This window comes from Sphaerodactylus townsendi, linkage group LG10 (assembly GCF_021028975.2).
Source record: "Sphaerodactylus townsendi isolate TG3544 linkage group LG10, MPM_Stown_v2.3, whole genome shotgun sequence".
Lineage (NCBI taxonomy): Eukaryota > Metazoa > Chordata > Lepidosauria > Squamata > Sphaerodactylidae > Sphaerodactylus > Sphaerodactylus townsendi.
Window position 1 is genome coordinate 65305489 of NC_059434.1, and position 15990 is coordinate 65321478.

The following is a 15990-nucleotide window of genomic DNA, read 5'->3' on the forward strand; positions in this document are numbered from 1 at the left end:
GGTTACCTGGCAGCCCCTGTAGTCAGGCACTGAATACTTAGACCAAGCTTGCAAACTTTGGACTAATTGTGGTAATCTGTCAGATATATTGTGGCTTCTTAGAGTCTTCATAATTCTCTACCCATTTTTTACATTTGAAAGCAGGGAATAAAAACCAGCTGTTTATCAAGCACTTGTTGGGACCATGGGCTTCGTGTATAATACTAAAGTTATATATGCCTGACTTAGACAAAAAAATGAGCTAAAATGAACATACCCTCTTTTTGCTTTAAATGCCACATCTTCAACTATATGGGGTGGAATGGGAAATGATGTGGTTCAGCAGGGTGCTTATTAGTTCTGTTGTTTGATTGGCCTGAGGAATTTTGACCTTTAATTAAAAGAAATTGATGGTTTGTTACTCTGTTAGCAGCAGGATAATGAAATCATCTAAAGTGGTTGAGCAGTACCCAAGAACTAATAACAGGAAAGTAGATAAAATCCTGAATACAGCAGTGTTAATTGCATTGCTTTATTAAATAAAATTGGTAAGAGATAAAAGCTTAAACCTACCTTTCCATAATTAGCTCCTTCTCCCTAGTTTCCGGCAAGGGAAAAAATGCTGGTTGGCCATGTTTTTGATCTTTTGATTGTGCAAATGAATGAGGGCGGGGGGGGAATGAAACAGCATAATATCAAGGCAGATTCTTAAATAATTCAGTAACCAAAGCCACTCATTGAATGTGGTAAATTAGAATGCTAAAAGTCAGTAGCATAACTTTCAAGAAATCTGTTTCAATATCGACATGTAATCTTTCTAAGTTTAGAAAATTACATCCATAATTTTTCTGAATCCTTCCTCCGCACCATAGTCTTATTTGACTGTGGTTCTATGAATAGGTGGGACCTTATCTGTTTTTCAGGGAAGTTTATTAAGATAATCAGTTGGTTTCTTGTACAAGAAATTAGACTATGGGCTAAAGGATTGGTTCTTGAGTGGAAGTCATTTGGCATGGGTGAAAATAATCATTTGGCTCAACTTCAGCTTTAATCTCAGTTTATTTATTCATTAGATTTTTTTAGTCACCACTTACCCAAAGGGTTTCATGGCGACTTACACTATTGAAACAATATAAATGAATTGAAATAAAATTCTGCAAATGAATATGTGTTAGTTTTCAATAATGATAATGATGATGATGATGAAGGCCAACAACCAGCTAAAGATCTGGCAGCTGTGAAATATACCATAATAATAATTTTATTATGGTCAAAGACCAGAAAATTTTGTGCTAATCTTACAACTTTGCTATTTCATCAGTTTCAGCATAATTTAAGAGAAAGTATTATAAACCAGAATCAAAGTCAGTTCCTAAAATTAATATAGTAAAATCTCTAACTCTAAAATTATTTATACATACATGGCCTTACCTACACAATAGGTCACAGGTTACAGCCTCTCTACACTCCTATTTGTTCAATCTTAGGTTAAAAGATGATGATGATGATGATGATGATGATGATGATGATGATGATGATGATGATGATGATGATGATGATGATGATGATGATGATACTATGACTGTGACATCCTCCCTACTCTGTGTTTCTTTACAACAAATGCACAGAATTTAGCGACTAATTTGGACCAATTTGAGTTCTTGTCTTCCTGGAGCTTCCTTAAACATACCCCTGAAATTATTTAGAATTGGATCTAACATCTTAACTCTTATTTTTCTAAAATGTGGGCAGCAAAGAAGGATATGGCCTGTTGTGTCCATTTCTTCCAAATTGCAAGAACAAGTCCTTTTTTCTTTGGGTATCTTCCTATATCTTCCTTCTAAAATCGCAGACGGCAGCGTAGCGCATCTCACCAAGGTGAAGGCCCTTCTGAGTGAGCATATTTCGATGTTAGATATATATAGGGCTGGAGACTGTATGTGTTTATGAGATGCGGCTAACACGAAATCCGAATAGTTAGGCAGATCTTGTTGTCTAGCAATGTCTTGTACTCTTTGTTTAAGAATGTGTTTGGCTGTAGCTGTGGGATGAGATATTAAGTCATGGAGTGATAAACACATCTTTGTTGCCTTCTCAGTTACTTCCCGAAGCCATCTGGGTTGAAAGGAGTCACTAACAATAAGTGGCCATAGTCCTTTTTGGTTACTGTAGGCCATAAGTGTCGCGACCCTCCAGATGTTATGGACTACAGTTCCCATCATCCCCTGCCAGCATCATGCTGGCAGGGGTGATGGGAACTGTAGTCCATAACATCTGGAGGGTTGCGACACCTATGGCCTACAGTAACCAAAAAGGACTATGGCCACTTATTGTTAGTGACAGCACAGGTGTCAAACTTGTGGCCCTCCAGATGTTATGTACTACAGTTCCCATCATCCCCTGCCAGCATCATGCTGGCAGGGGTGATGGGAACTGTAGTCCATAACATCTGGAGGGCCACAAGTTTGACACCTGTGCTGTAGGCCTTCAGCCATATGTATGCTGTTTGTAGGAATATTCTATCTTCTATTCTCATTAGTCTGGTTTCAAGCTACAAAAAAGGCATTTGTCACTCCTGGAGGAACTTGCAAGATGGCTCTTAGAAATTTTGTTTGCGTCCTCTCCAAGATCTTTATGTTTGCAGTCTGGTAAATTAGGTATATTCCGTATATGAGTTGTGGAATTATTTTAGCCTGATACAGTTTTAAGGCTGCCGGTACGTTAAAAAAAACACCCTTGAACAGAAGAATTTTTGTCCTGCGCACGTGTTTCTTTTGCCCCTTTCTGATACTAATTTCAGATGTTCACCATTGGAACCAGAGGATTGTATGATCACTCCCAAATATTTAAAGTTTAAATAAAGTTTAAATCTCTTGGATAGAGATTGGATAGAGATTGGCCCCTCTCTGACACCTTCTGTCTCACTCAAGCAGCTTCTCCTGTTCTAAACATACAGTTTGGGAGACAAACTCTCTAGAAGTTCATTTCCCCCTTTGGCTAGAGTAGGGTCCTTGTTTCTCAAAAAAACCTCTTTTCTTGTCAACACCATAACCAGACACTAAATATGTCCAAATCTTCTGGTTCCAAGAATTCCCCCCAATAATTCCGTCAGCAGCATTGACTGAATTCTAAACTCCACCCATTCCCAGCATGTCACACAGGTTCTGTAAGGGATTAACACTTCACAGTCAGGTTTTTTTCTTGCCTCTGCATGTTGTTAGTTCTGAAGTAGCATTATACAAAATGGAGTTTTTATATGCTACTTTCCTTAGGTCCATCACAGAAGAGTTGGAAGGGGGTGGTTTTCCAACCCATCTCTTGTGGCAGTTTGGACATGGGGCAAATCCATGATGAGGGACAGTGCCCATGTACCTATTTCCCCTATTTTGGGAATTTCCTTAACAGGTCTTGAGGTGGAGACAGTAGGAGGTGTGCCCAGTTGTCATCCAGCTTCACTCTCAGGTGACGAAGGAACCATATAGTGGCTTGCACCTATGTGGGATCCAAAGATCTGCCATCATATCATTCTGTCAGCTTTGTATGATATCTGCTATATCAGGAATAACAATGCACTGATGTGCCAATAGACAGTTTTGTTTCACCTTAACTACTTTGTTAAAGTACTGTGCGATTAATTTTCTGAGCGCTTCCTAAAAGTGTAAAAGCTTGCCTATGTTTTGTGTAATTATATGGTTCCTGCTGGAAAAAAACTGAAGTGCGTTCAGTTATTTTCTTTTTCTTACAAGTTCCCACCCCTTTTTTTTCACTGATAGAATAGGCATTTTCTTGTTCTTACATTATTTGATATTTCCAATATCTTGTTAATATATTTAGATTTAAACGAGCAAGTTATATAGCATAACACTCTTTACCAGTGCATTTATGTAGCTACCCTCATTTAAATTCATGCTCTGTAGAACTGTTCATAAAAGCAATTATTTAAAAAGTGGAAAGAGCTCTCAACAGCTTACCTTGAGTATACAAAACAGCATTTAGAAATTAAAATCTAGACTCAGCTGCTGCATGAAAGCATTCCTATACTCCCAGAGATAGTCACACACTCTTAGAGTAATAGTCCCTGCCATCTGGTGCTGCATGCTTTTCATAAGTTTTAACATTTTGGTTTAGAACCTAAATTACGAGTAAAATGTCAAGTCACCCAGAAAATAATCATAGGCATGTCAACCAAAATGTTAACTCGGCTTGTCTAGCTAAGAAATAGTTTATTGGAAAGCAGCATCCTCCTACTGAGGAGCTACAGAAGGCAAGCTACTGTGTGCATTTTGCTGGTGAGTTTTCAAAGAATTATGTAGGATGTTAGCAGCATGATTCTTATTGATTTTAATTAGAATAATGTGGCTTAACGCCCACATAAGCTTCCAGACTTTTCTGCACAGCATAGGGAACAAATCACTTTGGGAGATTATTGGATGTATTTGCAGCTGAAAAAGCAGACGTAAGATCAGCAACACATGTCTTTTATTGGTGTCCTTGGGGAAAACTGAGTAATGGATGTCTGGGCTAAAGTGTTGGATGTCAAACTGGGAGACTGAGTTCATTCATATAAGCACTTGGGACATGGATAGCTGACCATCTTCCCACCTCTCAAGTGGAAATATTGTTCTGCCTTGCTGTTTTGCCTCAAGTATACTCCAGTAGCTAAAGCTGACTTTAATATTATCCTTCATCAATTGCTGACTTCAAACTTTATTTTCAACTGCTGGTTTTAATTCTTTGTTTTTCTTGGGGAGCAGGCTGGGAAAAACATGTATTGTTTATAGTAATCTGCATGTAATCAATAGTTAGCTGGTTCGGATTGTTTTTACAGAAACTGGCAAATGCATATAGATTGACTGATTAGATAGAAGGAATGATAGAGAGGTGGGGTAGAGGGTAGGGCTGCCTATTAGGCAGTACAAAGTAATAGTTTATCTGTATGAGTTCAGAAGTTCAGCATATCTGGAGACTGCAAGTGTAATATACACAAGGGACAGGATCCAGATGTGACAGCTGAGGCCAGCATTACGTCAGGGAGATCTGGTGGGCAAAAAAGATCATCTAATAGACAACAGATATGTCCACTCAGCTCCCCATTAATCTTCATCCCAAAGCATGATGATGGTGGAGTAAGGAAGTCAAACCTTTCTCTGACACGAATGTTGTGTAATGCCAGGTCTATAAATAACAACACTATGACTCCTGATAACTACATCGCAGCCCAAAAGGGAGACGTAGTATGCATGACCAAGATCAGGATCAGGAAAGATGAGGTGGTGGCACTACAAGAACTAACTCCTCCAGTTTCTTAGTCCTTCATCAGTCCTGGACAGATGGTTGAGGATGGGGTGGTACTACTCATCTAGGAATCTTTTTTTTCCAAGACAATTTCTGCTCCTGAGATACCAAGCGTAGATTGTGTGGACCTCATGAGGGAGGCTGAGAGAGTTTGGCTATCCTACTGGTATTCTGACCACCTAGCATATCAGCAGATACTCTGCCAAGTCTGCCTGAGGCTATGCTTACTTGGGCCTTGAGGTTCCCTAGGCTTATAGTTTTGGGGAGACTTTTAACATCCATGTCGATGTTTCCTTGCCCTCAGGCTTGGTATCTTCCATATCAGCACTAGGATTCTCCCAAGTTGTTTCAAGTCCCACACAATCAGACAGACCATACGCTGGATTTCATTTTTGTAATGGGTGTAGATCTAGGCTCAGTCCATCTGTACACAATGCCATGGCCAGACCACTTTGTCCTGAAAGCTTGGTGAGCTTCCCCTGTCCTCCCTGCATAGTCAGAGTGGAAATGTATGCTCATCCATGGAGACCTATGAATCCACTTTGTTCTCAGAATTCTCTGTGGGATCCAATTTTCCTTGTCATTCCTTAGAAATCATTACAACAGACTGGCATCAATGCCTTTTTGAGGCCTTCAACAGGACTGCCCCCCCCCAAAAAAAACATCCTCTTTGGCCCACTCTAAATTAGCTCCTCAGTAAACTGAAGAGCTAAGAGTTAGAAATCAGGAGCTTAGATGGCTAGAGATGTACTCTTGGCAATGTACTTGTGACAAGATGGCAAGAATATCTTATAGAGCATAGGTGTCAAACTTGCGGCCCGCCAGATGTTATGGACTACAGTTCCCATCATCCCCTGCCAGCGAGTTTGACACCTGTGTTATAAAGTGTTTATGAAAATCTATGAAATGGCAGAGAAGACTACTAAGAAACTTATCTGTTTGGCCTCCATTGCAGCTGCTAGCTCAATTATTTAGGGAAGTTCAATTTCTCACTTTACTTTCAGGAAATGTCCAAAAGATTAGAAATTCAACTTTCAGCTGTGAGGCTTTTGTGAGTTATTTTGCAGACAAAGTCTTATTGCTCTGTCCCCATATCCCAGCCATCTTTGATACAGTAAGTGAACTGAAGCCCCCTTGGCTTTCATCTGGTTCTATATTGGATCAATTCAGCCAGCTCTTACAGATAGGATCCTGGCTGCACAAAGATAGGCTCCTGGCTGCACTAATGCCAGCTACTGAATCATCCCTGATTTCATTAATTATTATTTGATTCATTTTTTCATTTGTACCATGATTAACTATGACAACAACACCACTCTGTTTTAAATATGTACTGACTTGTCAGTGAGGTGCTTCCATCCATTTGATAAATACATCTTTTCCCCTAACTAAAGCCACTTGGGAGATACAAAGCCTAAGTATGCCCTCCTTCAGAAATATTATATGTTACCTACTTTTCTCTAAAGAAATAATTGCCTAAAGTCTTCAAATTATCTTGGTAGCTTTTGATAATATTGATTATTTGAAGCTATTGGAAGATAGGATTGCCAGCAATCCTTGGCTGGCAATCCTTCAGAGGATGGGACAGAGGAACTTCTCAGACATCACTTTTTGTTTTGAAACAGGAAACAGCATCATGATGCTCTAGGAATTGCCAAAATATTTACCATTTTCCCTTAGAGATTTTGAATATTATGTCATTGCTTGTTCTGAAACAGGATGTGACTTCGAAATGCTATTTTTCTCCTCTGTTTTCCTCCCAATGTTTCATTGGGCTGGGGGGAAATAGGGAACATCATTGGAGGGATCGCCCCACTATTTCCAAATAAGTGACAACCTTACTGAAAGCAATTAGTAATATATTGGGGAACAATAGACTGGTCCTTTCTAGCCAATTATGTCCAGAAAGGAGCAATGTGAGATTCTTGGGAGTGCTTTGATTGTGTATTCCTCCATGGCAGGGCTTTAAACTTGATGGCCCTTGTGGTCTCTTCCAACTCTATGAGTCTATGAATATATCATCTTGGTAACAGTGCTGTAGGATTTTGAAAACTTTCCCCCCTATTCCTATTTACAGAACATTTAAGAGAGATCTTCCAAGTGTACCTGGCAAAGCAGAGCTGATAATTTTGAGGGATCTTGGATTTCAGTGATAGGCAGCTCAATCCAGAGGGAGGTGTGACTCCCCCTCTGGAGCCACCCTGCTGGCACAAGGGGCAAATGCACAAGCAGGGGGGTTGATTACTCTGGTGGCCAGGCATGGTGTGGCCCACAGTGCCTAACTCGGAAGCTGCCTGTTCTGCCTAGGCCCACCAGTGTAGAACATTTTGTATCTCCGCTCACCTTATGGGGATTCTCAGGACCTGCTGACTTTTTTTTTTCTTTTGGGGGCTGGCCCACTCAGGATTGGACTGTAAAGTTGCTGGTGTTTCTGTTTCTTTGGTGAATTCTTTGTGGAACTCTGGAATCTTACTAGGACATTCAAGCAGTACCTGTACATCTGAGTGCTTTTAATCTGTTTCAGCTGATATTGATCATTTTTCAGGAGAAAAAATAGCTGGTTACACATTTATCATTCCAAGCATTGGATATTAGTGCTTTACATGGGACTGATTTAAGGGGTGTTTTTTTTTTATTTACCTTGTGTGGGGACCTACAGGGTGAAAAAAGTCATGCAGGGTTTGGTTGCCTTGGGGAAAAAATTGTACAAATACCACTTATTTTTCCCAGTATGTTAGTATGTCATAAACTGGTACTATTAAAAACTTGATACATTTTTTTTAATTTCAGGCTCTTCTTGATACTCAAAACCTTCTGAGAGCTCAAATCACAAATTTCACTTTCAACCTGGGCTTTTCAGGGAAATTTTACCATACAGGTAAGATTAATAGAAAGTAAAATCATTTTCAATCTGCTAGTATCCTTTCAGTGCAAAAGAATTTAAATTGGTTTTGGTGCTGTAGCTTTGTGAAGTGAGACAAAATGAAATGAGAGTGAAGTCCTCTCAGAGCCTGAGGAAATAAGAAATCTTCCTTTAGGAGGATAAAACAAAAAAATCAATCAACTTTTCCTTATGTTGTGAATTTTACAACATGAAATATCTTGACACTCCAATGCCAAACATTTGCCATGATGTATCTCCCTGAAGGGCTGATGTATTATTTGATAGAATATCATGCTTATGCCATTCTGGTGGTTGTCATTGCCTAGTGATCCTTCCTGTAAGTTTCCTTCCATTTTTTGTTGAATCCCAACAGTTCTTCGGGAAGCACTGAACCAAAGCAGCACTCGTTGCAACTGCTAGCGAAAAATATGTCTCCATTTTGAATATTGGTCTTGCATGGTTTGTTGAAAAATATGTTACATCTGATACTGAACTTCCTGTGTTGTAATGAATGACTTGATTCATGACATATTGTAGAAACTCTACTTTTTGACTTATTTAAAACTTTCTTAATATTTAGTTGATTTTATATTAGAAAGAGAAACAGAATATGATAATGATAAGAATAAGAATAGACCTTTACATATAAAAATAGCCAAAAATTATATTTATATAAAAATGAACCTTGATATTGGTCGAAGGCTTTCATGGCCAGATTCAACTTGTTGTGGTGGGTTTTCCGGGCTGTGTAGCCATGGTCTGGTAGATCTTGTTCCTAACGTTTCGCCTGCATCTGTGGCTGGCATCTTCAGAGGTGTATCACAGAGAGAAGTCTGTTACACACTGTGTCTAGTGTCTAGTCTAGTGATGCCAGCCACAGATGCAGGCAAAACATTAGGAACAAGATCTACCAGACCATGGCCACACAGCCCAGAAAACCCACCACAACCAATCTTGATATTTGTTACATTCGAAGTTTTGTTGCAATACTGAATTTCAGAATTAAATTCAGTCAAAATTTCTTCATTTTTAGCCCAAATTAGATATAAGCTGGCTACAACTCTACAGAGAATGAAAGGTATGGTTGATCAATTTGAAGGCAATTCATGTATTCAGGGTCTGTTTTTAAAAATAAAAATGGAATATATTGGAGAAGGAAGCTAAATCCCCAATTCAGTATTAAAACTTCTTTAATGAGAACACAGCGTGAGATTTGTCCAGGTCAATTGAGATTTGCCCCTCTTAAGTGAGGCATGATCTTATACGCACATAAACACACAAACTGTGTGCATGCAAAGATAACAAAGGAATTGAGCTCATGAGATTAAACAGTGGGATATTGTATAAACTGTGTCAATCCTCACACAACTAGCAGCACTGGATTGGTTTAAAATGCCAATGCAGATACTCTCCAGTTAATCATATTATTTCCACCAGCAACAGTCTTTGAAATGACTAAACTGAGAAGTAGGAAAGGAATAGCTAATTTATAGCAAAACTACAATGTGAACAAGACCTTCTCTGCTCTGGTGGCATGCAAAAAAAAGCAGTACATCTACATAATTACCACAGAACAGATCTCTTTATGTTGGCTCACCCCTGAAATGACCATATTGTTCAATGACAAAGTCATTGGTTTTAATGAACTCTTAAAATCTAATGGTCTCAGCCAGGCTACTGCATCATTTCAGCTGCCTGAAATGGTGTTTCCTTCTTAAAATCATTTGTTTCTCCCAGGAAGATGAGGAAAACAATGGCTAGCCAAAGAACAAACTGAAAAATTGCAAATTAGTAGAGTACATTAGTATGAGTGGAAAGCAATTGTATGTGTGAGGTCACATAAGTAGAATTTTAAAGTATGTAGCCTCAAAAAAGTCAGGTTTATTTCTTTGCACATTATCCTAGAAATCTGGCACAAGGAAATTAATAAAAATAAAGGGTTTGTTCCAGTCAGCTTTTTGTTCAATCTAATCTAATTCCCCACCTTACTTCAGCCCCCGAATGATATACCCATTGTCCATGCACATCCTATAATGCCCGGGGGCGGGGGTGTGGCCCTACCCTTTTCATCAGCTGATAGGATCAAACCCAGAACCTGATAATATAGTCTCTTTACTTACTTGACATCAGGACACAACCATAAGTGCAAAAAGAAACCTAACGCCTATGAAGAAATCTTCACATTACAGTTCTGGAAAGTATTTAGAGAAAGAGAATCCCTTAAATGGGCAGCAGGTACCAAGAATACATAGAGGTACCAGAAATACACAGAGGGTATTAATTGGTTCCTTGATCTTGTGAAATTAATGGAAATGGAATTAAAGAATCTGTAGGAGCCCAAGATGTCTAGGAAGTCACACATCAAAACAGCACCTCATCCAGTTCAGAAGGAAAAGGGTTTCAATTGGCTAGAATTGTTAAAACACACCCACAGCCATAGTCATAAAATACCGGAGCACATTAATGCTCAGACATGAATAACATGTGCCTGTGACCAAGTTAATTTGGGACCTATTCCACCAATACAGAGGCTAACTGTAGTAGAGGGGAGAAAAGGAGAAGGAAATTGTGCCTTCTCTCCACTTCCATTTAGCCCCACCTTCAATGGCACCAATTATTCATACAGCGTTGTCATATCTAAGTTTAACAAAGTACAACATGGAGAGACTCTATATGCATGGATGATACTTCAGAGGCCCATTCCACACACAGAAGTAAAACATCTTGCAGATTTTGAAAAAAGAATCGTTTGGGCTTTTTTTCCTCACACAGCACAGGAAAATAAAGCGTTTCACCCCCAATGGTTCTGTTACCTGCTTTCCCTCACCCCCCCCCCACCCCCATCACAGCTCTTATTTTCATTTTCGCTGCAGCTCATGCCCGCCATTTTCTGCTGCTTCGGGATTCACCATGCCGCCCGCCAGTTGCAGAATGTTCCCACAAAGGTTTCCTCCGCTTGCAACTCATTCGCCCACCATTTCCATCTAAAAAATACAGAAATAAAGTTAGTTTTCACCGCTGATTCAGTGCACATGACTTTTTTGTTTTTTGTTTTTGTTTTGAGGGATGTGTCTTCAACTTGAGATACGTTTATATTGCCAATTTGCATAGTGTCTTGTCGTTGCTTCAAAGACATCTCCCTCAAAACAAAACAATAAAAGGAAAAATGACACGTGCACCGAATTGGCAGTGAAAACTAACTTTATTCATATACTTTATAGATGGAAATTATGGGCAGATGCGCTGCAAGCAGAGGAAACCTCCTTGCGAACCTTCTGCAAATGGCAGACAGCACAGAGAATCCTACAGCAGCAGAAAATGGCGAGCACAAGCTGCAGCAAAAATGAAAGTAAGACCTCCTAATGGGGGTGGAATAAAATATTTCTTGCTCTCCGCACAGCAAGCAGAGAACATTTTCAAAGCAACTTCAGGAAAAAGTCTAGCGTTCTCAAAATGAAAAAGTTTAGCGTTTTCAAAATAAAATGCTTGGAGGAAAAATAAACATCTTCCAAATGTTTTGTGAGAAAACTGTGTGGAATCCCCCCCCCCCCCAAAAAAACCCTGTTTTTTAAATGTCCTGAAGATGTTTTATTGTGTTGGGTGGAATTGGCCGTGTTCTTGCCAGGTTTACCTAACCAGACAAGGTGATTTAATTTCCCTGTCTTGTGCCTGGAAGCCTGAAATCAATCCCCTTTTAAGGTAGATATAACCAAGTCTGGATCAGACTTTTGCAAACAGTAAATCACTCCTATCAAAGCTTTAGGCTTTATTTTAGTAAAAATAACCATATTTAAGTCCTAATACTAATATACATGAAAATAAGTACAAGTATAGTCTCAGGATCTTCCCTGGTTTCTGCCCATGTGTGTAAGCCCATATGTAAGTGAGTGAAAGCTGACCCCATTGTTCACTCTACCTCTCTTATAGAAACTGGCTCCCCACCCCTTCTGCCCACATCCTGTGGCAAGGCTGTTAACAACCCATGCTAGACTTTTCAATATGCATAAGACTCTCATGAAACACTCACAGGCTTAGGTGTAGGAGCTTTGTGATACTTTCCCATCCAGCAGGATGTTTGCTCAAATTTTATGACCAAACGCTAGATGTAATTCCTTGATCTGTTAGATTGGTTCATGCAAATATGTCTATCTCTTGACACATTCCTTTTTAAAATGGGAATTAACTGCACATGAAGAAGATATATGTTGGATTCTGCCAAGTTTGTCTGTAGTACCACTGCCTAGACAATCTGAGGATACACTCTCTTTCATCATCTGTGAGCCTTGGCATCACATCTGCTAAAAGGTCAAATACAATCAACATGGCACAATTTCACAATACTGCTGTAGCAAATGTTTGTGGGCCATAGTGGCATTAGTTTGTTAAATACTACATGATCACGCACATTCTTCATATATCAAAAAATGCATGTTTCAAGATTTTATTAAATCATCTCCTTCTTAACTAATTAATGGCCTCAAAATTCTTCCATCGGTTGTAGTCTTCGTTAGTACTCATTGTCTTGCCTGTTATAATATATGCTATAACCTATAATATGGTTCAGCAGTTCGATCATTCTTTTAGTCCGAGTCTTGACAGATCTGAGCTTCTTTAGGAGGATTTATTTTCTACATAATTAGTTCCCTTGCTTTCCAAGCACAGAGTCTGATGTTTTCAGACTCCTTTGGCTTACCATATTTCTAGTCATTGACCGTAGTGTTCTGTTACGGCTCTTGGAAATCTGGGGCTTACACAAAGCAGTGCTTCTTTGAGCTTAACTCAACCTAGTGAAATTCAGTCCTATCCCTAAGGTGATTTCCAATTTGCCAGACTTTCACTTGAGTCCTTTGAGGGATTCAGTGCAAATACACATCCTCAAATTGGCAGGGCCTGGTTTTTTGGTTGTTTGCTTTGTTAAACACATAGATGAATAATTGTTTCTGTTGTCTTGTTTCCTGTTTTGGCTCTTGACCCAATTAGTTTAGATATTGCAAAATACATAAATGGACCTGTCCAACATTTTTTTAAAGGTTTTTGCAGCAGAATAAGCCTTGGTTTGGATTAGGGCTGTGGTGGAGAAGGAAAATGTTTTTGCTGATTGTAGCTAACTTTCCATTCTCCGGACGAGCAAGAAGGGGCATCTTCTCTTTGCCTTCCTGGAATGGTAACAACCATGGGGAGTTGGTTAAATAAGAAGCATCCTTCTGTTTTCTAATCTCCCACCGTACCATGGATCTGAGTGCTGTCCCCCCACAGTTACATATTTTTAAAAAACTTCTGAATGTCCTGGATGCCTTCTAAGATTGCTTGTTAGGTTTTTTATTCTTAAATAGCTTTTTGTCACATTGTAGCTTCTGCTTCTGCTGATTACTATAAAAAGTGAGCACCCACAAGGGCTTGCAGGGGGCATCTCACTTCCCCTCCACCACTATTTTTGCTACTTCTTTCCTGAAAGCCCCCATAGCCATTAGTTAGTTGTGCTAAGAGAGCTAATCTTCCCAAGACAAAGGTGGCTCTTGTTCTCTGGAGGACATTTAGGCTTAATGTCCCAAGTCTGGGTTGCGTCCGAAGATGATTAGATTTTAGGGCAAGCTGACTGAATCACAGCTCGGAGTCTTTTCCAATTCAGAAGAAGAAGAAGAAGAAGAAGAAGAAGAAGAAGAAGAAGAAGAAGAAGAAGAAGAAGAAGAAGAAGAAGAAGAAGAAGAAGAAGAAGTTTGGATTTATATCCCTTCTTTCTCTCCTATAGGAGACTCAAAGGGGCTTACAATCTCCTAGCCCTTCCCCCCTCACAACAAACACCCTGTGAGGTAAGTGGAGCTGAGAACGCTCCGAGAAGCTGTGACTAGCCCAAGGTCACCCAGCTGGCGTGTGTGGGAGTGTACAGACTAATCTGAATTCCCCAGATAAGCCTCCACAGCTCAGGCAGCGAAGCAGAGAATCAAACCCGGTTCCTCCAGATTAGATACACAAGCTCTTAACCTCCTACGCCACTGCTGTTCCTCTTCATTCAGATGAAGATCCTCTTTTCCTATCACTTAGTCAAGACAGAGGAAGATGGGATTAGTGCATTGAATAATAACTGAAAGGAAATCTTGATTATATTAGTTAGTATAACCTTTGTTGAACCAGAGGCAGCTACATTGCAGTCATGGGTAAGGACTGGTTTCTCAGACTGAGGCACTGTCTTTCCTAAAAGGTGAGGCATTTCAGTGATTGACAGGGAGACATACCAAAGCAAGTTTTACCCTATTAATACCACTGAGCCAGCACAGGAGATGTCATTCATCTTTGACCTGTACTTCTGTGGCACCTAATAGAGGAGATGTGACAGGTAGAGACACCTCTTTCATAAAAACAGGCCATTCCTATTCCACCTCAGGTCTGGCTGGTAACAGAGCTTGCAGTGACAGCGGCAGTAGTGAGAAGAAGTCCTCCCTGCCATGCCTCCAGAGCCACCAGTTCAGTTGTCTTTTTAAAATTTTCCTCCCAGTCTCTGTCTCTCTGTCTGTCTCTGTCTCTGTCTCTCTGTCTCTCTCTCTCTCTCTCTCTCTCTCTCACACACACACACACACACACACACACACACTCCTCCAGCACTGCTTCTCCCTGAAGTCTGGCCATGTACAAACCATCATGAAAGTTTTAAAAGGACAACTGTGGTGGTGGTGTTGGGGACATGCAAGTGGGCAAAAAGTCTCCTTCTCACCCCTGCCTCTGTAGCCTCATCCTCAGCTGTCCTTTTGAAACTTTCCTGCTAGCTTCTAACCAGCCAGACTGCAAGGAGAAGCAGTGCTGGAGTTGAGGAGGTGGGGAGTGAGGAAGATTTCTCTCTATATCTGTGTGTCACCAATCCTACTCTTCCCCCACTGCAGCAACATAGTATTTGGGGAGGTTTTAACCCCAGGCTCCTTTTATGATCTTTCTGCAAACCTGAGGAATCCCCCTAGTTTGAAGAAAAATCTCTACATGTGGGCTCAATCCACAGTTAGAATATATTATATGAAAATGGGAGAGTTGTTGATTTAACTTATTTCTTTCTGCAGGAACTGTAGAGGAAGATGAAGGTGACGATTTATTACTGGGATCTGTGGATGAATTCTGGTGGTTTCCTCATATGTGGAGCCACATGCAGCCACATCTCTTCCATAATGAGTCCTCACTGGTGGAGCAGATGATTCTCAACAAAAAATTTGCCTTAGTGAGTTAAATTCCTACACCGTGAATTTGGTGGCAGTGTTTTCTTTTCTGATCTGTAGCACAAATTTTCTTTTTTATATTTTAAGGATTTTTCTCCGCTTGAAATTCAGTGTATCTTATCTTTAGGGAAATGGACTGAAATAACCTTGTCAGTTCATTCATGGTAAATCATTTGCTTGGCATACAGAAAAAAGCCCAGGTTCTATCCTGAGCATCTCCAGTTAAAGAATAGCTGGCAATAGGTGATGTGAGAGACCTCTGTCTGAGACCCTGGAGAACAGCTGCCACTCTGAATAGACAATACTGACTGTGGTGGACCACTGATCTGATTCAGTGTAAGGCAGCTTCATGTGTTCACTCCCGTAGTTGTCGGTTTTTTATCCCCAAGTCTTCAGGGTTATTTCAGATAGATTTTGGAGACCTTAACTCAAAGGCATATTTTCTGTACCTCTGGGGTAAGTTGCCATCTGTCACTCGCCATGAGCTCCCAGTTCAGTTGGAACAAGCAAATAAATGTCTGAATCAGCCTTCAGTGATGCAGCTTTGAAGAACAAATTTTAGGAATTGTTTACATCCTTGCCAAAACATATTGGCAAATCCTGAGAATAAAGAGGCTAGCTGTCATTTACGTT

General features: G+C 40.0%; 1 protein-coding gene across 3 annotated transcripts in view; it reads left to right on the plus strand.

Annotated features, from left to right (window-relative positions):
- Positions 1-15990, plus strand: part of LOC125439694 (bifunctional heparan sulfate N-deacetylase/N-sulfotransferase 3) — a 91290-nt gene that overhangs the window by 28120 nt on the left and 47180 nt on the right. For all 3 annotated transcript variants that reach the window (XR_007245563.1, XM_048508822.1, XM_048508821.1), the window contains exons 3-4: positions 8065-8152; positions 15205-15359. Coding sequence is in view for 2 of the 3 variants with exons in the window: in XM_048508822.1 (XP_048364779.1) it covers positions 8065-8152; positions 15205-15359 (243 nt within the window). In the remaining variant the exon portion in view is untranslated. The remainder of the gene's footprint in view (positions 1-8064; positions 8153-15204; positions 15360-15990) is intronic.